At 40.8% G+C, this 21,867-nt stretch overlaps 2 protein-coding genes and 1 long non-coding RNA gene across 4 annotated transcripts; all 3 read right to left on the bottom strand.

Moving 5' to 3' along the window:
* Positions 1-1,689: 1,689 nt before the first annotated feature.
* Positions 1,690-6,178, bottom strand: LOC102237909 (photoreceptor outer segment membrane glycoprotein 2-like). Of its 2 annotated transcripts, none has more exons than XM_023348125.1 (3): positions 5,298-6,178; positions 2,095-2,341; positions 1,690-1,987 (listed from the first exon to the last, which is right to left on the bottom strand). In XM_023348125.1, exons 1-3 carry the CDS (start codon positions 5,876-5,878, stop codon positions 1,766-1,768), a joined length of 1,050 nt encoding a protein of 349 aa, XP_023203893.1. In that variant the 5' UTR covers positions 5,879-6,178; the 3' UTR covers positions 1,690-1,765. The 2 variants fall into 2 exon arrangements, with proteins under 2 accessions (XP_023203893.1, XP_005815211.1); XM_005815154.2 differs by having other exon boundaries at positions 1,690-2,020.
* Positions 6,179-8,468: 2,290 nt separating this feature from the next.
* On the bottom strand, positions 8,469-15,690 carry LOC102238171 (NLR family CARD domain-containing protein 3-like). The gene is made up of 8 exons (XM_014474973.2): positions 15,562-15,690; positions 13,701-13,995; positions 11,756-13,532; positions 11,490-11,663; positions 10,573-10,743; positions 10,284-10,457; positions 10,140-10,186; positions 8,469-9,974 (listed from the first exon to the last, which is right to left on the bottom strand). Exons 1-8 carry the CDS (start codon positions 15,571-15,573, stop codon positions 9,415-9,417), a joined length of 3,210 nt encoding a protein of 1,069 aa, XP_014330459.1. The 5' UTR covers positions 15,574-15,690; the 3' UTR covers positions 8,469-9,414.
* Positions 15,691-17,675: 1,985 nt separating this feature from the next.
* Positions 17,676-21,017, bottom strand: LOC111611426. Its single transcript, XR_002754050.1, has 4 exons — positions 20,920-21,017; positions 20,786-20,828; positions 20,417-20,576; positions 17,676-19,329 (listed from the first exon to the last, which is right to left on the bottom strand). It is a non-coding gene; the product is annotated as an uncharacterized LOC111611426 (long non-coding RNA).
* Positions 21,018-21,867: the final 850 nt, after the last annotated feature.

The raw sequence follows: 21,867 nt of genomic DNA on the forward strand, positions 1-21,867 counted from the left end.
CGGAGCTTTTCAGTTTTTCTGCTGCAGCCCTCATGTGTCTGAGTTGTGATGATAATTATCATCTGTTATCAGGCTTCAAAATGAATTCCTCCTCTTCTTCTTCTTCTTCTTCTGTGAAACTCACACAGCAGGAAAAAGCAGAAATAATAAAAATAATTTCATTGAGTTTCCACAGCAGACTGTTAACATTGTTTTACGTCAATTTTTCTTGTTTTGATGTTGGAATCAATGTTATTTTCTTTAAACCGCAGGTAGAACAAAACACCTGATGTGAAATACATGTCATCAGGTAAATTTAAAACATTATTTTTAACATAATTAATGAAGAAACAGAAGGAAAGACTTGATCTTTATTGAGGAATGACGCACATGGAGCAGAGTTATCTGAATGACCTGCAGCGACTCCTGTTTCTGTTTGGACAGAACTAATGGAAAGTGATTTAAAACGTGACGTTGCAGCAGCTCCAGCTAACAGAAATGATTTGAAAACAGAGTAAAGCTCAGAATGCATCACGGAGGAAAAAAGCAGCAGCAAGAGGAAGGCATCAAGATTTCAATCTAAACTCCTTCCTGTAATTCTTCAGAGAATCATTTCATTGGCCAGGTCTGCTCACAAAACAGGAATTTGACTTTGGTGTCATTTTGCTCTCAACGTAGATTAATTATCATATAAACATTAATTTAGTGGTAAATAAAAAAGGATTTTTTCAGGACCTCATTTTGACTCTTGGTTCTGAAGAACATGATAGTCCGACCAAATGTTATGTAAAGATTTTTCTTAAGGTTGTTGCTTTGTGGTAACTGGAGACCAGCCAACAAGCACTCAGCGCCCCCTCTGGTAGCAAAGTGTAAGAACCTGGACAATTGACCCGTTTTTATTGGATGATGTCAAACTGAAAATGTTTGGGTTCTGTTTGTAAGTTTACACAATCAAAATGTTATAGCAGCAATTTAGCTTACCTAGCATTAGAGACCAAAATGGGAGTTCATATTTCAAACTCATATTTTAACCATCTTATTAATATAAAATTAACCTTTTAGACTAAATATGTAATTAGCAAGCTAAGTATTTAGCTCGCTAAGTACATATTTACCTAGTTTAAAGGTATATATTTAGTTGGTTAGCTAAATGTTTATCTTTGAACTAGATAAATATTGAGCCATCAAGCTAAACTTTAGTTAACCAGCTAAATATTTAGGTCCAAGCTAAGTAACCAACAATTAGTTGGTTAACTAAATATGTAGCTCTGAATATTAGCTAAATATTTAGTTAGCATGCTAAATATTTAGCTAACAACTAAATATTTAGTTTGAAACTGTGACACTTATAAATTAATGAATAATATGGTGAAAAAACTCTTTGTTTTTCCTAAATAACCCAAATTATTGCTGTTACCTTTTGACTGTGTAACTTTACTAACGGCTCCTCGTACCTGGAGGCGTTTTCTGTCCGTCTCTGGGAAACAGAGACACACAACCAGGACAGACCATTAAATCTCCAGTTTTCTGGAGAACACAAAGTCCCGGCAGGAAGGATTGGACTGGATTCAAGCCTTGTTTCTGCTTTAGCACCGTCTGTATTTAGTTTCAGAACATTTTCAAGTCTTTGTTGTTGATTTTTAGAAGAGTACAAAAACCTAAAATCTTTATAAAAAAATATTTGTGTTTTGCTGCAGTTTTTTATGATGGCAAAACTTCATTTAGGTTTTTTTTCCAAAGGCAGAACGTTTCGATGGAGTTCTCCAGATCAGAGCGTGTCATGGTGTCAGGAGGTCACGTTGACCTGGACCTGGGCGGATGGAACCTCCTGGTCGGCCGCCGCCGTCGGGACGTTGATGTTCGGGTCGTCGTCCACCTGGTAGCACTTCCCCAGGCTCTTGATGATGCTGAAGTTGTAGCAGGCTGTTTCCGCCAGGCTGTTCTCCAGGATCCAGCCCTCTGACTCCGACTCCGGATCCCCGAGCCGGATGACGTTCTCCATGGCCGTCTGCAGGTACCGAACTCCAGTCAGAACCAGTAGCTAGCAGAGAAAAGCAGCTACGCTTTAGAGTGAAAAAGTCTCTGCTGTTCGGTGTAGATCGCAGCGCAGGTTACCTCGAAGAGCCAGATGAGCAGCACGGTGAGGCCAATGGACTGCATGATGCCGGTGTAGTGGTCCAGCAGGGCCTGTTGGCAGCCTCGCCTCCACAGGTTCAGCTGCTGGCTCCGCTCGTCGTAGTGCGCGTGCGCTCCGGGGTTGCTCAGGTTGTGCTGGATGCAGGGTCGGGACGACAGGGTGCTGCAGCAGCTGAAGGGAACGCTGTCCATCAGGTACTTCCCCTCCACGTTACTGCGCACACGGCTGCAGAAAACACAGAAGCATTTATCCTCCAGTTCACAGTAGCATCACTCCACTGCAGTCGTTTTGTCTGTCATCTTCCGGATATTCTCTCTGGGGTTGAAGGATAAACATTGTCACTGTATCTGTTGTTTCTAACTAAAGGAAACAATTTAAAATCAGAACCAGGGGAACCTCAGATAACTAACGAGTTGACAGCTGACAAAAACCAGCCCTTCGACTATTGAGAAACGATTGCTTGTTGGAGGTCCTGACTCTGCTGAAGTTTGAAACGATTCAATCTGATTTTACCCAACCGCTGATGTTTGGCTGTGACATCAGTGATCTACGCCATGAAGATCGGAAATTGCGTACGCAAGAACAACTATCTGAAAACTGAATGGCATTTTCAAAGCTCTGAAGTTTTTCTCTTGCTCTGACTTTAATTGATCAACATTGATCAACACGGACTGAGTGACTTTGTTCACTTTCTCTGCTGCCGTTGCTAAACTACAACCCAGCGTAGGAAAACTATAATTCTCTACATAATCGTTCACAACTCCATCTTCTGTTTGCTGATTGAGCTCAAAGAGAGAAATCCCAGACTGTGTAGGAAGTCAACGACCCGGCTAGCTCTTTGGTGTGTGAACCATCAAATTAGAAGCGTTTCTAGAGGAGATCTCAAGTTTTTAGCTTTTCACCGATGGTTGCAATCCCTACACTCCACAAATATGGAGCTTCCGCTGCATTGAATTCAGTTTGTTTATAAAACAATTTGACTGATGGACAGAAAACTAAGATCTACCATATAAAGACTTTATCTCAAAACCATCTCCGAATGATATAGGAGCCGCAAACTGGCTGATCCTTTGGATTCAAAAAGTCATTGCCTTAAAAAGCAACCAAACAATCTGAAAGAGCCAACAGTTTTAAATTGGATGACTAAAAATGACCAAAAACTGTCAACAGTCAAGAAGAATTACTGAGAGACCTTCAGAAAGCCTGGACAAGATGTAAGATCAAGACCTCACACAGTGTGCTTGCATAAGCCCGGTCCAGACAGTACCTGATCATTGACTGCAGTACAGACGGGTTATTTTGAGTGATCTAAACCTGAGATGAACCCTCATCATTAATCCTTTGATCTCAGTATCTTTCAGGCTTATCTGCAGTGGACCGGTGACCTCAATCTGAGAATCGGCTGTTCTCCGTCTTTAAAACATCCTCGCTAAAACTTTCTCTGCAGACAAATTTCCACAACAGTTCAACAAACATCTCCGTCATGGACAAAACTCTCCTGTGGAGAAATGCAGGTCTATCACGGAAAATCCTGAAACGTAGAATCGACTCAAACCGATTCATTTTTAAGCACCAATTCTTAAAGTCAAGCTTTTTTGGTATGTGAGTTCTCGTATTTAGTGTTATGGAAAGAAAATGTCATAAATCATTGCTGAAGGCAACAGTAGAGGAAAAATAGCATGACTGTTACGTCTAACATCTCTAGGCATAACATCCCAGTGACTCTTGGGTGAATACCTAACAGCATTTGCTGGTAATTTACTGCTGTCCATTGAAGGACGGCATTGTTATACCTCCATCCATCCATTGTCTTATTCAACATTTGGTCACATGGAGTAGCAGGTATAGGAGGAAACCCCAGGCATCTCTCTCTTCAGAAACACTCTCCATGTCATTCCGAGGAACTTCCAGGCATTCCCAAGACGCCTTTATAGTCCCTGCAAATCGTTCTGGGTCTCCCACCATTGAGACATGCCTACAACCTGCTCTTCATACGTGTTAAAATATTCAGATGTTCAAAGCTCAACTTAATGGTTCCTCCATCTTTGTTCTACCTTGAGACTTGAATTCAGCTGACCTTCGGTGTGATTAGGATCTGGTTTTTCAGTCATCACTCTTATCTGACCACCATAGACGAAAGGGCAAATCAAGAGAATCACGTTGTGTTTTTACTCTTGCTTTGCAAACAAGGCCTCGTCTCTCATATCCATATCCTACTTTCTCTTACCATCACTTGGGAATCAGGATACTGATCCACAAACCTCTGTCCAATCACACAACACTTTACATAAAGCTCTGTGCAAAATAGTTCAGCACAGGCCTGGTCTTCCAGCTCATTCTGAGGGATTCCTAGGCCAATTGACACCCAACTGTGTCAATGAGAGCTGATTTTGACACTTTGGATGAAGTATGAGAGAGCCTTTGAAGGAGCTGAACCCCTCCAAGCATCACTAAAAATCACAGCTTGTCAATCAACTTAGACACAAGGAATTGTGAGTGCTTTGAAAATGCCAGGAACAACCCAGAGATCCCAGAAGTTCATTTCTGGTGGGACTTTCCTAGAAAACCTCCACAGGGAGATCTTCAGGACGCATCGTGACCACATGCCAGAACTACCTCAACTCAGTCTTTTCAGTTGAGGTAGCAACATCTCCAATCCAAGAACCCCATGTCTGACGGAGCTCCTCATCCTTTCTCCTTCAGGAGTGATTCATATGTCCATATAAAGATGGTGATATGAATCTCCATCTTCATGTCCGACATGGACAACTTGACCATATCAGTCAAGTTGGACACAAGAGCTTTTTGGGGCTTTTAGACATCTTGGAGATGTCAGAACAATGAAGGCAATGAATTGTAACTCTTTAAGTAAGAGTTAGCACTACGTACTCTGCAATAAGAGTTCTTCAGAGATCTTTAAGAAGCTAGGGAAGCCTGAAGTCTTAAAGGCTGGAATCCTCCATGTTTTAGTTCTCTCTCTGGTTCACCACCCTGGTAGTTACTATCTTCTCTGCATGTCAATGTTCAGCAGAGGCCTGCTAGTGACCGATTTGGCTCAGGTGTGTTGAACCAGGGAGAGAACTAAAACTTGAAAGACACCCTGCTCTACGTCGACACACCTGAGTTAAAATGGGAAATTAAAGAACTTTAAAAGTCTTTCAGTAGCTCTGATTAAACTTACTCCACCACAGCGCTGTTGGTCATGTCAAGGTAGCGACTGCTGATCCACTGAATCTGGAACCAGTCTCGGTAGTCGGTGTTCCCGCAGCACTGGAACTGGATCTGCAACAGATCCAGGGTTTTCTTCAGGTAGCAGCGGCCGGGTGTGTCCGTGTCCTTGTAAAAACGCATTGTGTTCCTTAGGCCCAGGTACAGGGCCTCCTCCAGCTGACTCCGAATACTGTAGCACATGAGCGCCCCCACCAGGACGCAGGCAGTGAAGAAGAAGGTGCAAACTATGTAGGGTATCATCACCAGCTTCCAGCGTAGGAACTTGTTTGTGTCAGCGCAGTCCAGGCAGATCTTACTGCCGAGGTAGTTGATGCCGCAGGCTGCTAGTCCTGTGGTGATGAGCATGTGTGGCACATAGAGAATCCCCTGCTCTGACATCACTTCTTGCCATTTCTGTATCTCTATTTTGAGAAACAAGCCCAGTCCAAACAGAATGGCTCCAGTCACCACAGAGATCCAGTTGAGCAGCCAGAGGACTTCAGCTAGCTTCTCTCTTTCAGTCTTGGTGAAGGTAATCTTTCCGACTGCCATGTCGCTTCAGAGGGACTTACGTCCAGGAGGAACCGAACATGGTCAACTCCAAAAGAGCCTCAAGGCTGCAGAACCAAAACAACCACTTGGTGTTTGATCATGAATATCCCCAGGATCTCAAACATGACAACTGCTTCTTGAACAAAATATCGAAATATCTTTTGCCAGTGGTGGGCACCGCTAGCTAAAAAGTTAATAGCGCTAACCCTTAGTTCCGCTAATGCTAAAGCGCTAACTTCAATTCAAATTATATCTGATGTTGAAAGAGTGCAACTCTCGAGCACCAATTTAATTTTGACATTATAAATTTACATGTTCAATAATGTTGCTAGATATTGTATTTATGTTTATATCTTGTTCTCAACAGTATGTTTATTATTTCTTGTTTGAAATAAAATTATTGGGAAAAGAGAGGAAATGGAACTGCTATGTAAATAGTCTTAATGCACTTCAAAATAAGGCTAACTACCTTATTATTCGCAGTTGATAACAAACTTAAACAGCGATGTCAAGCTTTATTCACCTGAAAGTTTAAAAAACAACAAGTAACTTAGCATGTTGGAATTTAAATTAGGGGAAGCTAAGTGTGCTAAATGTTTTCAAAGTTAGCAAAAATGCTAAAGTTCTAAAATTAGCTTTGCAATTAGCAAATTAATGGAAGCGTACCCACCACTGGCCAGGAAGAAATCTGATCTGTTAATTATCTTCTTAGATTTTCTCCAAATGTCTCATTTCAACAGAATAAGGCTTTCAGCTCAAAACACTTTTAAGGCTGAAAACGTTTTGTACATTACAAACAATATTTTTTAAAATGTAGGTTAACAGTGCTTTGTGAGGGTGAAGGCACCAGAAAATACAGATTTTTATGTTTCCTCTACATTCAATTTAAACAGTAATCCTTTCCACGATAGAGAGCAACTTGCTTTCTCTTGGATTTGGACGGAAACACTCGACTCTTCAACACAGCCGCTCGCGAATGTGACTTCAACCTGCAAAACTGCTGTGAGATTAACCGATCACCACACAACCTGTGCTTCTGGTCCACAAGGGTCCAACACTGTCAGAGGTCCAGAGTCGGTGTAGCGGTGCAGCCTTTGTCTGAGTGAATGCTCCAAGACGGAGGAGCAGCTGAAGCAGCCAGCAGGGTGTCATAAGGAGCTTAATGAAGTATTTTAGGTTCTCCACAACTCCAAAGACACAGCAAGCACATTGGAGCTGCAGACAAAGAACAAGGTCAAAGTTTTACTTCTGAAACATCTTCATTACAACACACACTCTGCTGACGGGCTTCTGTCCTAGTCAGAGAATGGATAATAACAGCTTAGAGACATTTAATTTACAAAATAAGAGACACAAACAGTGAAATATTCAAATTAATGTGAAATGCAGCAGTCTGCACTCGATAGCCTCCAACATTTCCAGTCTGTCAGCATAAAAACAGGAACTGACCTGAATGAAGGAAACAGAAACGTTTAAATCTGACCTGAAGCGGGGCTCTTCCCCCATGAGGAGCAGTTTTTCATCGCTACGCTCCTGCTCTGCGTTCACACCAGACGGCCGTCATCCCCTGGAAGAGTTCGATCTGCCGCAGTTTGAGCCATGAAGCAAACGCTGCATTTCTGGAAGGCCGGGTTAACTTCCCATGCTGCACTTGTAATCTCCTTACTGCTAATCAGGCTTGTTGTAAGCTGCAAAATCTCCCACCATCAGTTCGATTGTTAGCAGGAATCTGAATTAAGTGAATCCACTCATCTTGCATTCAGAGTGATAAAGTGCATCAATAATGCTGGACTTTACACCTGGCAGTGTTAGAAGTACAAATTGATACCCATTTTGTGCAACTCATCTCAGTACTAAAATTAAAGATATCTTTGTTTTTACTTGTTTCTGACAGTAAAAATTAAATGTTACCAATCCAAACCAACATCCATATTTACCAATCATCTGCTTTAAGGCACTTCATGGTGACTGTGTTTAGCAACAGACAGTAGAAGACAAGAAGGACAGTAATAATGAAATCAGGTTTTTAAAAAAGAAAGAAAGAGAAGAAAGACAAAAGGTGTTAATTTGTAACTCAATACTTTTTCAAGAGATGTGGGTAGACTAAAGTGTGTGATTGTGAACCTGTTAACTTGGCTAGCTTAGCTACAGACTAGTGTTAGCCTGCATTTCACCAGCATTTAATAAGTGAAGTGAAATATTTGGAGAGATTTTCATATATTTAACTTGTGCCTGTTTTAACTAACAAGTTGGAGTCAGCAGCAGCTCCATTCTTCTGTTCCTTTGAAAAATATGAGCAACAGTGTTCAGTGGCATGCTAGGCTAGTTAGCATGATGCAGAGCGTCTGTTTGGATTTCTGTGCATGTTTGTAGACTGTTGTATCTACAATTCACAGGTAGTAAATATTGTGCTAGTGCCAGTATGTACCTTCATATGTTTTAAATTTATGTCTGAGCAAACGTCAGCTTGAAATATTTAAGATGATCATTATTTACCGGTGCTTTGTGCATGTTTACAGTGTTATGGAGGTGAAACTCAGATAAACTGTAACATAATCAAAACATACAGACAATATATCACCATCACCACTTTTAATTTTATTCACCTTAAAACAACAAGATTTACAGAATCAAATGTCTTTTATGGATTCTATCTTTTCCTCTATCTCTTTTATCTGCTTACACACACATGCTGCAGCTTACATAACCATGTTTACGTATGACTGCCGGCAGTCATATGTAAACAGACTGAAAGTGATTAGACTGCCCTGTAGGAGGGTACAGATTGCAGAGAAGAATAAAAAGCTAAACTCGCTACAATCTGGTTCCATCCGTAAGGTGAGCTCAGTGTTTCCCGGCTCTGGACTCTGTATCTGATCCATTTGGATGACATGTATGGCTTGTAACATTTGATCATTCTTTCGGCATTGAAGCCTGTTTTTATATAATCAAATCTCATAATTTCTCAAGGTAATTTACACTGAGGGGTTCTGATCGGGTCCTGAAACTGGTTAACAGACCCGGTGGAGGTCAGAGACAGAAATGATTGAACTCCAACATGTCAAAAACCCTTCCAGTCATTTTTGATTTAAGAACATCATAAATCCATACAACGAGTAGTTCATAAAAACCTGGATAATCAAATAAATCACACAAATTCAGATATAAGATTTCAAAGCACAAAATCCATAAGGTTCCCTGAAATAAACAAACCTCTACCTGAAACCATCAGAAACACACCATCACAGTTTTTCCTGCTATGCTTGGTTTTATTACTGAGATCAACTGAAAAGGTTTTGAAAGTTATTTGAGAGCCAATTGACGAGTATTAACTTCAAACATTGTTTTAAAAATGATTAAATAAAGAGAACATTTTATTTTAACCAAACACAACCCCTCACCCTCACTGAACAAATTTAGCTTCATTAGTAAGAAAACTCCACATAATACCAGAATCGTTCTTTTGTTTGTTTTGGTAAATGGTAAATCAAAGAAAACAAAAAGATCTTGTGCTCTGGCAGCAAACGTCTTACACCTTACGCCTCCACCTCAGACACAGACACAGAGGAGTCGTAGGACCAGTACCCAAACCCAAACCCGAAGGCCGGGTACACCGGTGCAGTGAAGGTGGTCTGGAAGGTGTGGAGGTGGTAGAATTCATCAGAGGTGACGGCGTAGAAAGACATGATGCCAGCAGGGACGTCTACATAAACTCCTATTCTGCAGGACACTTGGGGCGCTTTCATCATTGTGTAAGGTGTTTCCTTCTTGTTGTGCCAGAAGGAGTATTGCCTTTCAGTGCAGACGAGACTCCAGCACTGGTCGTTCCAACCCAACCTGCAGTCGGCCGTGGGTCCTTTCCTGCCGATTCGTTTGTAGCTCACGGCTATGACCACAGGTCCCTTTCTCTTCACCTCCCAGTAACTGCAGCCAGTCAGTGGGTTTCTGCAGAGCAGCTGCCAGCAGCAGTAGTCGAAGCGGTCTGGGTGATTAGGGTATGGCTGCTCTTCCTTCACCACGGTCACCGTCCTGTTGTCATCCGACAGCTGCAGGTTCCTGTGAGCCGTGTTTGGGTCAAATTCAATCACACACGCATCTAAAAAACAAGCAGCAAAACATGATTCATCATCATTATTGTTTTTTAAGTTCATGTAAACCATATACAATATTTATTTTGTGATTCATGAAAGACCCTCAAGGCAGCAGAGAGAAGAGTTTCTTCCAACTAAACGGGCCAAATTCATGAGCGCAGTTAGCTTACACTTCTTTAAGCCCGACTTCATCCTCTCTTCTCCACAGTTTTCCACTCTGCAGGAATGAACACAGTGAGACTAGTTTAATGGCTTTAATTCAAAAAGCAAAGACTTTAAAATAATGTCAAACAGAGTTATTCTCAGTTTCATACTTGAGATTTTCTAGTCTGCACATTTTGTGCTTCACGCCGCTGGACAGCAGATTGATTCCTGTGTGTCCAGGATTGTTGTAGCTCAGGTCCAGCTCTCTCAAATGTGACGGATTTATGTTCAGGGCAGTGACCAGACAATGGCAGCCATCCTCTGTAATCTGGCAGCCAGAGATCCTACAAACACAAAAACAACAAAGCTTTATTCATAACATGCTCTGTGTTCATTTTAAACATATTCAAGTGTAAAAGTGAAATTTAAATGGCCATAAATCAGGGTGCTGAGGCTGACCTGAGAATTTCCAGTTTGCATTGAGGATTCTCCAGACCCCCAGACAAACTCTGCAATCCTGAATCCATCAGATCATTGTTGCTCACATCCAACTCTCTCAGGCTACACTGGGAGCTGATGATTGTAGCCAGAGTGTCACAACCTTTCCATGTCAACTTGCAGCCCTTCATCCTGAATATGAGAACCAGTCACATGTATCACGAGAAAGCAACAGTACCTCTAAGGTAAAACGGTCGAGACTTGGAGTTCAGGGTATTGTTAGAGGCAATGTAAGAAATAATTTTTAAAACAAGAATGGTCCAAGACCAGATAATTTCGGTCCCAATTCAATTGCCTGATAATTGCCAAAACCCAAATTTGCTGCCTCGTCTGTTTTATAAAAAGCAGTCAAGAGAGAAAGAAATTACACATCGGAGTGCCTGCAACGTGCCAGCTAGTCACAAGACCCACTATCCAGGCTGAAACAGCTTCTAGTACATTTGGAAGATTTTCCTCAAAGACAAACTGCTAAATCAATGTCTTAGCCAGCAGAAACAAAAATGTCCAGAAAGATAATTAGGTGACTGGACACTGCATGCTGTGTAACGCCTACAGATGGTGTTATCACAGATTCAATAGGTCAATCAACTCTTGCAGTCTGCTGCCAATCAAATTGCTTGCATGCTATACCCTGCTAGATCTGACTGGATGACTCCAAGAAACAGGGAGAAACCATGCTGTATCTGCAAATGGAGATGAATCTGGCCATGGTGGAGAGGGAAAGAACTGGTTAAATCCATGCCAGTGGAGAAGGGGCTTTATAGGAGTACCCTGGACCCCTTACTATGACTGTTGCTACATTGACATGCAGTTATTGCTGTCGAACAAAATGCTGTATTCATGAAATGACCAGTTCAGGAAGACAGCTTAATCCTAACCTGAGAGTTTCAAGTGAACAGTTTGTGCTCTCCAGTCCAACAGCCAGTTGCATTACTCCTGCATCTCCCAGGTTGTTGTAGCTCAGGTCAAGCTCTTTCAGAATGGAGTTCTGGGAGCTGAGAACTGAAGACAGAACTTCAATACCTCTCTGTGACAGGCCACATGCACTCAGACTGAAAAGGAAAGAAGACAGAAATATGGTTCTTAAGTATTACATGTTGTTTCAAACAGTTGATTAAAGAAAATATAGAGATTTGTCTCGTACCAAACCCTCTTTGCAGTTTTGACCACGGGAAGCAACCGCATAAAAGCATCCTCTGAAGACACGTATGTTTTCAGGTCAAACATGTCAATTTCTTTTTCTGCCAGTAAGATGAAGACCAAGGTAGACCACTGAGCAGAGGACAAGTTATCCACAGTAAGGCGTCCTGAACTCATGAACCTTTGGATCTCCTCCACGAGAGAATTGTCATTAAGTTCATTCAGACAGTAAAGCAGATTGATGCTCTGTTCTGTAGGCAGCTCAGCATCAAGCTTGTCCTTGATGTACTTGATTGCTTCCTGGATGATCTGGGTGTTGTTTTCGGTCTCTTTGACTAGACCTTTTAACAGACTCTGGCTGGACGGCAGCAAAAGACCCAGTAGAAAGCGTAGAAACATGTCCTGGTCTCCTTTTGGACTTTGCAAGGCTTTGTCAACGGCAGTCTGGTAGGGATTGAATTTGCGTCTTGCTAGCATAACCATCCAACTTGACTGCATTTCTTCGAGCACATTGACCTGTGAGGTCATGAAAGTGAGATGAACATACAGAGCAGCGAGGAACTCCTGAACGCTCAGATGGGTGAAGCAGAACACCTTGGCCTGGCCCTCCTCACCTTCTTTCTTGAAGATCTCAGGAAACATACCAGTGAAAACTGACACCAATTTAATATTGATACCAGATGCCGTAAGGTCTGATTGATCGAATACAAGATTGCCTTTTTGCAACTGCTCATAAGCTAGTTTTCCTAATGATAGAATCTTTTCCTTGCATGACAGATTCCACTGTGTCTCTGCCTCTGTTACGGCCTTCTGTCTGAACTGGACCAGCAAGAATTTGATGTAGAGCTCAGCCAGAGTCTTCGGGAGTTCTTCTTCTTCTTCTTCTCTGTTCTTCAGCAGGTCTTCTAGGACTACAGCAGTGATCCAACAGCAAACTGGCATCTGGCACAAGGTCTTCAGGATTTGGGATGCGTTGATGTAAGGCATGGTTTTGCTGACCAGTTTGTCATCTCTATATTTCTTCCTGAAGTACTCCAGTTTCTGAGCATGATTGAACCCTGTAACTTCAGTCACCATGTCAACATGTTTGGAAGGGATCTGGCTGGCAGCTGTAGGACGTGTGGTAATCCAGATGTTCGCAGAGGGAAGCAGAGTTCCTTGAATGATGCTTGTCAGCAGTACGTCCACTAACGCAGACTCTTTAGGGTCAGTAACTTTCTTGTTACCAATGAAGTCCAGTGGAAGTTGGCTCTCATCCAGACCATCAAGGATGAAAATGACCCTGAACTCCTTAGAGTTGGAAATATCTACCTCTCTGGTTTCAGGAAAGAACTGTTGAACAAGGTCAACCAACTTGAACTTTCTGTGTTTCACAGCATTCAGCTCTCTGAAGCTGAGTGGAAATATGAAGTGGAAGTCTTGGTTGGCTTTGTCTTCAGCCCAGTTTTGTGTAAATTTCTGCGTTAGGACTGTTTTCCCAATGCCAGCCATTCCAGTTGTCATCATCATTTTGATTTGTTTACCTTTTCCAGAGTGGCCTTTAAAAATATCATCATAGCTGATGGTTTTTTCTGGTTTGGCTATTTTCCTGGATGCCGATTCAATCTGCCTGATCTCATGTTCTGTGCTGAATTCATTGGTTTCTTTTATTGTCAAGTTCATTTCTATAAAGATTTGCTCTTTAGCTTTTGATTTTCCACCCTTTTGGGGGTTTTCCACTGAACCTTGCAGCTTTGTCAAAAGCCTGGACTTGAGATTTTTCTGGCAGTCAGCAAAGCCCTCTGAAGGAGACAATGATGGACAAAATAAATGAGATTACGTTTTGTTAAACGAAAAAGCTACTAAAATAAACTTCAGCATCTGTGTCAGTCCTAAACCACATCCAATATTTACATTTTTGAATGTCTTGTGATGGATCTTTCATGATCAGAAGTGATTAATCGACATACCTGACAGTGGTTCCCCATTTTGGCCAGACAGAACTTGAACAAGGTCATTACGCTCAAGCTTCCTTAAAACCTTTTTGGTCACCTCCACAATACTTTCACAGTAGGTATGTAACATCTGATCCACTGTGTCAGTCCGGTCTGCTTTATCTATTCGACTCTTTGGGATGATTGGGAGGCCTCCCAAAACCTCTGACTTTTGCAAATACCATTTAAACTCTTTCAACTCAGTATCTCCAAGATCTTTGAGTGCTCGCAGAACCAGCTCCTCAGATGTTGGGACAGCACTCTTCTTTGCCTGTGAAAGAGGGTTAAAATGGGGCACAACTGATCAAAGACTCACAAAAAAGTCTTACAGTTGCAAAACATACTAATGGCAATTATTAAAGCTGCATTTCTAAACTTTTAAATGCTCCAGTAAGCACTGTTGGAGAAATATTCTGAATATTTTTGAGAAATATTCTGTCAAGAACCTAATTTTCAGAAATTAGTACCAGTATTATTATTATGATTCGTGTCTGTTATTTTATACTGCTATCATGTTCAAGATAAATACAGAAATAAATAAATGTCATTTTACCAAAAGTTCTGCCAGAGATGTCAAAAGAACAATCAAAGTTGTAGAATATCCCATGGAGAAAGCTTCAGAAACTCTACACTTTTTCCCATGAAAACAATAATCAATAAACTTGGATGTAATGGGTTCTATTTACACTCACTGCACAAGACTCCACTGCTGAAGAGAACAGCATGTTAAAACTTGGCAAGCTTTTTTACACATCATGTTTAGAGGAAGAGTAGTTTGGCATGTCAAAAACGCCATGCCAAAAGTGAAGTCATAGTAAAAAAAAAAGCTTTACTGCAAAGAATTTACTAGATTTCTGTTTGTTACTATATGATTTCTGTACAACTCAATAACCTGCTTAAGCAAAAATGTGGCTATTTGGTCAACAAACCCATTAGGTTGTTTGTGGGACAGATGCACCCTGAACATGCCAGGCTTGGACCCTTTAATAACTGCTTACAATTATTGCATGTCTATCTTCTCTTTGTGTTTAACTTTGATTAATGTTCTAACTTAAATGTTTAAGCCTTAAAATATGAACCAGATTTGGAACATCTTAATAATGACTTCCTCAGTAACACTTCGTTGCAATGATAGGTGTCATAAAATAACTTTAAGTTATGCATGAGAACATCTGTCACCAAATCAAAGCAAAAGTGAATTTCCTTGGTTGCCCAACTGACATTACAAGTTGCTTGACTGCTTTTTTTATGCGAGTTCAGATGTAACCATTCCTGTTCTGTTCCAAAACCACAGCAGTGGTACAATAAAGGCTCCAACCTGATCTTTTAGCAGGTGCATGGAGGATCAATATAGCTTGTAACAAACAATTTAATGAGAAACGGCCCTCTTATACATCGAGTTGGCTTCTTTAAACCATGTAGGATGATGTGGAAAAGATTTTATCTGTTCAATATTATTAGCAGCAAGCAAAGAAAACATCTAGAGAGATTGCTGAAAGTTAGAAATGTGCAGATAGACACAGGTTGTTGCTAAAGCACCTTTCCTTTTTACTGTGAACAAAAAAAATGCCCTTCTGAAATATTTTTTTATGTTAGAAGCTTATATTACCAGTGCCCTAATTGTCCCCATTTTGAGTTTATGTAATCTGTTATGATTTTATAATCCCTCAGAAAAAAAGAAAACATCCTTCACCCAAAGAATAATAGGAGTTTTATCAACAAATGTCTTTTTTTCACACTAAACTCTGATTGTTTGCTTATATTATATCAGATCAAAGGTGTTAAATGTGGATTCATGGCATAAATAATTCATCCTGCCCAGGTGAGACGCTCTTACCTTCTTCATCATCCCTGAGCTGCAGAACAAACACCGACACCAAAACCCCAGAGCTTCTGCTGTTGTTTCATCTGTCACTACAGACTCATATCCTCAGCCCGATGACCTTGTCGCCATGGCAACGGGAGGGGCGGAGCTTCAGGAAACCTCATGAAATCTTTTTTAAAAGTTTGATCAAACTAACTGGTGTCAGAAACAGGATTGTGAGGGTTTTACTGTATCTTCTTTACAGTGAAGTTATTTTATTTTGTTGAAAACGGAGGAGGAACTTCCTGCCCTGATCAGCGGATTTGGAGAACCTCTAACGGGATTTCAGTTCTTATTTTATGTGAAATGTTTCCACATTTTCATTTTCTGAGGCTGATTTTCTCTTTAATTCATTAATCTGAACCTCTGAGGCTCTCTGTTTCCAAAAGATGTCATCTTCTTCCTCCTCCTCCTCCTCTGTCTCTCTGCACAACCTGGAACCAGAACCAGATTTCTGTGGAACTTCGTTCAGCCTGCAGCTCAAACCAGTTACAGATAATTTACCAGCTGCTAGCAGAGAAACCCGACGTGTTTTTCATTCTCACTCTGGTTTTCCACTACAATCAAAAACATTTCAACTGCAAACAATTAATCCTTTGTTTGAAGGTAAATATTTAATACTTATTCACACACTGCACCCGACCCCTTTGGCCCCTCTCATGGGCCCATGGGACGGGGGATCCATGTCTCCTCTTCGGGCTGAACCCGGCTGGGCTCCATGGGTAAAAGCCCGGCCACCAGGCGCTCGCCATCGTGCCCCGACTCCAGGCAAGGAGAGGCCCTTCAAACTAAATACTTAAACAAAACTTAAACAGAAACAAAACTGAAGTTATTATTTTTGGACCTAAAGAGGAACGATCTAGAGTTATAGATCTAGAGTTATAGATCTAGAGTCAATGCACAGCTTCAGTTATTACAACTGAAAACCAGCGATCAGCCCGAAACCTGGGAATAGTGATGGACTCTGACCTGAACCTTCAGAGCCACATAAAGACAGTTACAAAGTCGGCCTTCTACCACCTGAAGAACATTTCCAGGATTAAAGGACTAATGTCTCAGCCAGATCTAGAGAAACTCATCCATGCGTTCATCTTCAGTCGTATTGATTATTGCAACAGCGTCTTCACAGGTATGTCCAACAAATCAATCAAACAGCTGATCCAGAATGCTGCTGCTGGCGTTCTCACTAAAACCAGGTAGATAGAGCACATAACACCAGTTTTAAAGTCCCTCCACTGGCTCCCTGTAGCTCAAAGAATAGACTTTAAAATACTGTTGTTAGTTTACAAATCACTGAACGGCTTAGCACCACAATACATTAAAGATCTGCTGTTGTTGTATCAACCTTCCAGACCTCTCAGGAATTCTGGTTCTGGTTCTGCTCTGCATCCCCAGAACCAGAACCAAACGAGGAGAAGCAGCTTTCAGCATCTATGCACCACAAATTTGGAACAAACTTCCAGAAAACTGTAAAACAGCTGAAACACTGACTTCCTTTAAATCTAGACTGAAAACCCACCTGTTTAGGATTGTATTTGAAATGTAATCAATTACAAATTTATTGATGTAACTTGACTTAATGATTGATTCTATATTGCATTGTGATTCTGTGTTTGTAATGATGTAAAGCACTTTGAAATGTCTTGCTGCTGAAATGTGCTATACAAATAAAATTTGATTGATTGATTGATTGATTGATTGATTGATTGATTGATTGATTAAATTTAACTTAAATATTTAAACTAAATATTTACTTGGCAAACTAAATATCTAGTTAGAAATCTAAATATTTAGTTTGATACTTATTAGTTCTCCGTATGGAAGTGGCACAGATCAGATTTTTGGGGGTGAAAATGTCGGTTTGCGTCGCATTCGCCACAGTTTGAACTGAATCAGTGGAGCACAAAGTTTGACGGGAGCCAACAAAGGATTAATAATTTGCGGCTGAAATGTTTCTGATCGTAGTGGAATGTGGTGTTGGAACCAGAACCAGAGTGAAAATGAAAATCTATTATCAGGTTTTACTGCCAGTAGTCGGTAAATTATCTGTAACTGGATTAAAGAAGTTCCACAGAAACCTGGCTCTGGTTTCAGTCTCTGCAGAAAGACGGGAACGAAGTTTCCTCCTCCATGTTCAGCACAAACTCAATAACGTAACTTCACTGGAAAAAAATAAAACCTGCAGAATCCGGTTTCTGATGCGACTTACTTTGATCAAACTTTTTGGAAACATTTTATCAGGCTTCCTGAAGCTCCGCCCCTCCCGTTGCCATGGCGACGAGGTCATCATGAGTTGGTAATAATTTACTAAAGGGCAAATAACCAAATATTTTGTTTCAGGATAAATGTTAATTAGCAAGCTAAACATTTAGCCTGCCTCTGCGTCTACCTCACCACTTCACATTGCAAATCATCACATGGGTGAATAAATGTTCATATTTTAAAGCTTGTTGTATGACAGCAGTTTATTTAAATTTCAGTAATAAAAGCACGTTGCCATGGAAACGGAAACACAAGCAGAAATGATTTTGCAGTAAAGGTTTAATACTGACTGATTCTGCTCATCTGTTGGACTCCAGCCAATCTGGTCAAACATTTGTTTTATTTTCAGACAGTTCTGATGAATATTTGCTGATTTTATCTGTTCCCAGGAAAAATGTGCTGGACCTCAGCAGTGATAGCATCGCTGTTCTGTTTCTATTTCATTTTATGGTGACAAATGATGAAGGATTGTTTTCAGGTTTGCTCTGAAAATGTCATTAAACAGTTTTTAACTGATAAAAGGCAAACAGACAGACAAGTAGAAGCAAACAGCTAGCTACAGTTAGCCTCAACCGTCTTGAGTTTAAGTCTTAAATTCATTTTAGTTTTTCTGTTTACGATTATTGACTATTTTCTAGTTGACTATTCTTTTATATCTTGTGAATTTTTTTTCTTGCAGGACTTTTCTGTCAGGTAAAAGTTGGAGTCGCCTGCTGACATTTTCATTGCTTTTTGTGACTGATACAGAACACTCCCACACTGTGGGACAGGCAATGGATCTAAATCCAGGACAATCCTGGAAGAAAACCTGTTAGAAGACCAGAGTCTGGGCTGGAGGTTCAGATTCCAGCCGGAAAACCAGGGATGGCCTAGTCCAAGTCCAGACATAAATCAACTGAGATTCTGTGGGAAGACTTGATGTTCTCCATGCAGACTGGCTGAACTACAGATGGAGGAAACCCATCAGGGAGAGGCGGTTCTGCAGAGTTCTGAGGCAGGCCCTAAATACAAATGCACTCCGCACTTTTCAGATCTTTATTTTTAAAGCCGTTGATCGGCTTGAGGTTCTGGGCTGTGAACAAGTTCAGAAGGACTTTTATTGATTTAAATAAGACAACATCAAACATAAACAAACATGCCTCGGTTCACCTGAGCCGCAGGTGTTGATCCACCTGGAGCTCGTGCGTGTTTGCGACGCCATCACGTGTTTGAAGTTCTGCAGAAATGAGACCGGCGCAGCGGTCCGACCGGTTCCGGCTCCTCAGGAATGAAGTTCGGTTAGCTTTCCCCGCTAATCCGGAACCATCAGCTTTAAAACGAACGGAGACGGGCTGCAGGATTCACCGGAGCCTCGGGGTGTGGCGGGTAAGAGCTGCTTCCTGATCCGGACCAGAACCGGTCAGAATCACGGTCAGAACCTGCAGCTACTTCAGCGCTTTGGTGCCGCCACACCGAGTTACCAGCCCCCTCTAGTGGCCACTGGCGGTAAAACAACAAATATGACATTTCTTTTAAAATAAAATGAAACAGGAAAACTATAAAATGTCATGACATTATATTTCTAATAAATCTTCCTATCGAACCATATTTTAGAATAAGTTGAATCAGTAAAATAAAATTTTAAATACACAAATATGAGTTACCAACACGATCAGATTCACAACTAAATTCAAATTTAATCAGAATGTCTTCTTTTTTTGTCACAAATGCAACAATTTTGTTTTTTCTTCCATTCAATAAATGTGTGTTTTGACCACATTGTTAGAATTTGAGGTCGAATATAAGATGCAAAGTCAGAAAACTGAGACCCACAGCATAACTGTAGTTCTTTGTGTTAGTTATGTTTACAACAATATCTGTTACAAATTAATTTAGAATTTATTGATTTAATTTATATTAATCACTTTTACATTTTTATGTCTAACTTTTATGTTTTGTAACTCAGAAAAGAAAAAAGTTTTTTTCTTTTCAGTAATGTTTTTATGACTTTTATTTATTTGTATATATATATATATATATATATTATATTTCTAAATTTTTTCTTAACTTATTTTTACGTTTCATAAATCTGTTTTTTTACTTTCCAAATCTTAACAAACCCAGAAAAAATAAATAACTGCAAAAAAGTTCTTTACTGCATAAAATATTTTCTTGAAATGAAGAAACTGACTTAATATGAACATCTGGAATAAAATATAACATTTTCTAATAAATTAACTAACACTAGAAATTTTTATTAAAGGATTAAAATCTAAAAAATCTGCAAGATTTTAAATAAAATTTCAAAAATCAATAATACTTTATTAAGTAGGAGCAAATAAAATTATGCAACTAATCTTAGAATTTAATTCGATTTGATTATTTGTGTCCTGATTCGTTTCATCCACTGTAAGTCTGAAAACAAGTGAAGCTCCTTGTTTACTTAATTGTTCAGATGATGTCACATGATGATGTCAGTGTGTGTGTGTGCGTGCGTGGGAGCGCGTGTGTGCGTGTGTGTGTGTGTGTGTGTGTGTGTGTGTGTGTGTGTGTGTGTGTGTGTGTGTGTGTGTGTGTGTGTGTGTACCAGTCGCTCTCAGCTCTTGTCAATCACCACATGACGTCATGTATCTGGAGCGTTTCCGGTGCAGGAGGGCGGGGCGTGCGTGTCCTTTTGGGAGAGACGCACAGATCTGTAACGTCCTCGTTCAAAAGCAGAGACCAATTTCCGCGCACTGGGTTTGAGCCTTCAAAATAAGAGCATGTTACCAGGTTGAATGTGCAAAAAAAAAAAAAAAACGAGTTTTGACCAATTTTATGATTAACATGTTTTTGTGTTTACTGTTTGGTATTTATAAAAACAAGCATACAGTGTAGTGTACAGTGTATTATTATTAACATTTTTATATATAGTATATAAAAAAATAAAACACTTTTAATTTTTGTATGAACCTACTTGCCTCAATGTCGCTGCTGCACCTGAAATAACTCCCCAGTGGCTGGAAATAAAAGATATTTTATTCTAAAAACAACAACTTTAATAATAATAATAATCATATAATGGAATTTATGTAAACAATTTAAACGCACCTTACAACGTTACTACCTCTGCGACAGACAGGCGACCAGTCCAGGTGACCCCACCTCTCGCCCGAAACATTCGCTGGAGAGGCAGCAGCTCCTCCTGACCCCACTAGGGACAAGGTGTTAAAAAATGGATGGATGGACAGAAAGTTACTACCAAGCTTTAATTTTTTATTTATAATAATAATAAAAAAAAATTATTTCATTCACTCAATAATAAGTGTAAATAGTTCATGGAACACCTAAAATAAATAATGTATGAACAGAACCAGACTTATAATATCTGCCCCCTGTACACATAAAAATAAAATTAGCTTTTCAACTCAGAAGACTATGACAAATTTCCAACAAACAAAAAATACACTACAAAATATCAACTTATTCAACGCTGCTGAATAAGCTTCTTTTATTTTGAAGCTCCTTTGACCGGAAATGAGGCTCATCACATTCAACTTGTTCTGGATGATCCGACCTGGATTCAGCCATATTCCCACTGATCAGCCACACCGGCAGGCGCCTCAAACTGACCAAAAACCGCCTGTAGACCCCCGGTACGCCGCGGCCCGATTCCGACGGAGGCCCCGAGTCCAGTCGGTTCAGATTCGGAACTCTTGGCTGCGTTCCCGGAGTGATAGACCGACCGGGGGACATGGAGCTGCGGCGGTCAGCCTGAGAGTCGACGCTCTTACCGACGTCCCGATTTCTGAGCGGAAAGTCCAGATTTACCGGATTAAAGCCGATGTGCAGGGCGGACAGCCGCGGGCCTGCTGGCTGTTCGGTTCACGACGCGACGGGCCGGTTGTAACGGAGCGCAAGGCGGCCAGAACTCTGCGACATCCCGGCGGCTCAAAATGTCGGGAATGTTTTCCCGGAGCTAACGGGCTAGCTGCTGCTAGCAGCCTCGGCAGGAAGCGGAGCCTCGGCGGCGGCGCAGATTCGGTGAGCGGGGCGGGC

This window comes from Xiphophorus maculatus, chromosome 15, assembly GCF_002775205.1.
Source record: "Xiphophorus maculatus strain JP 163 A chromosome 15, X_maculatus-5.0-male, whole genome shotgun sequence".
Taxonomy (NCBI): Eukaryota; Metazoa; Chordata; class Actinopteri; order Cyprinodontiformes; family Poeciliidae; genus Xiphophorus; species Xiphophorus maculatus.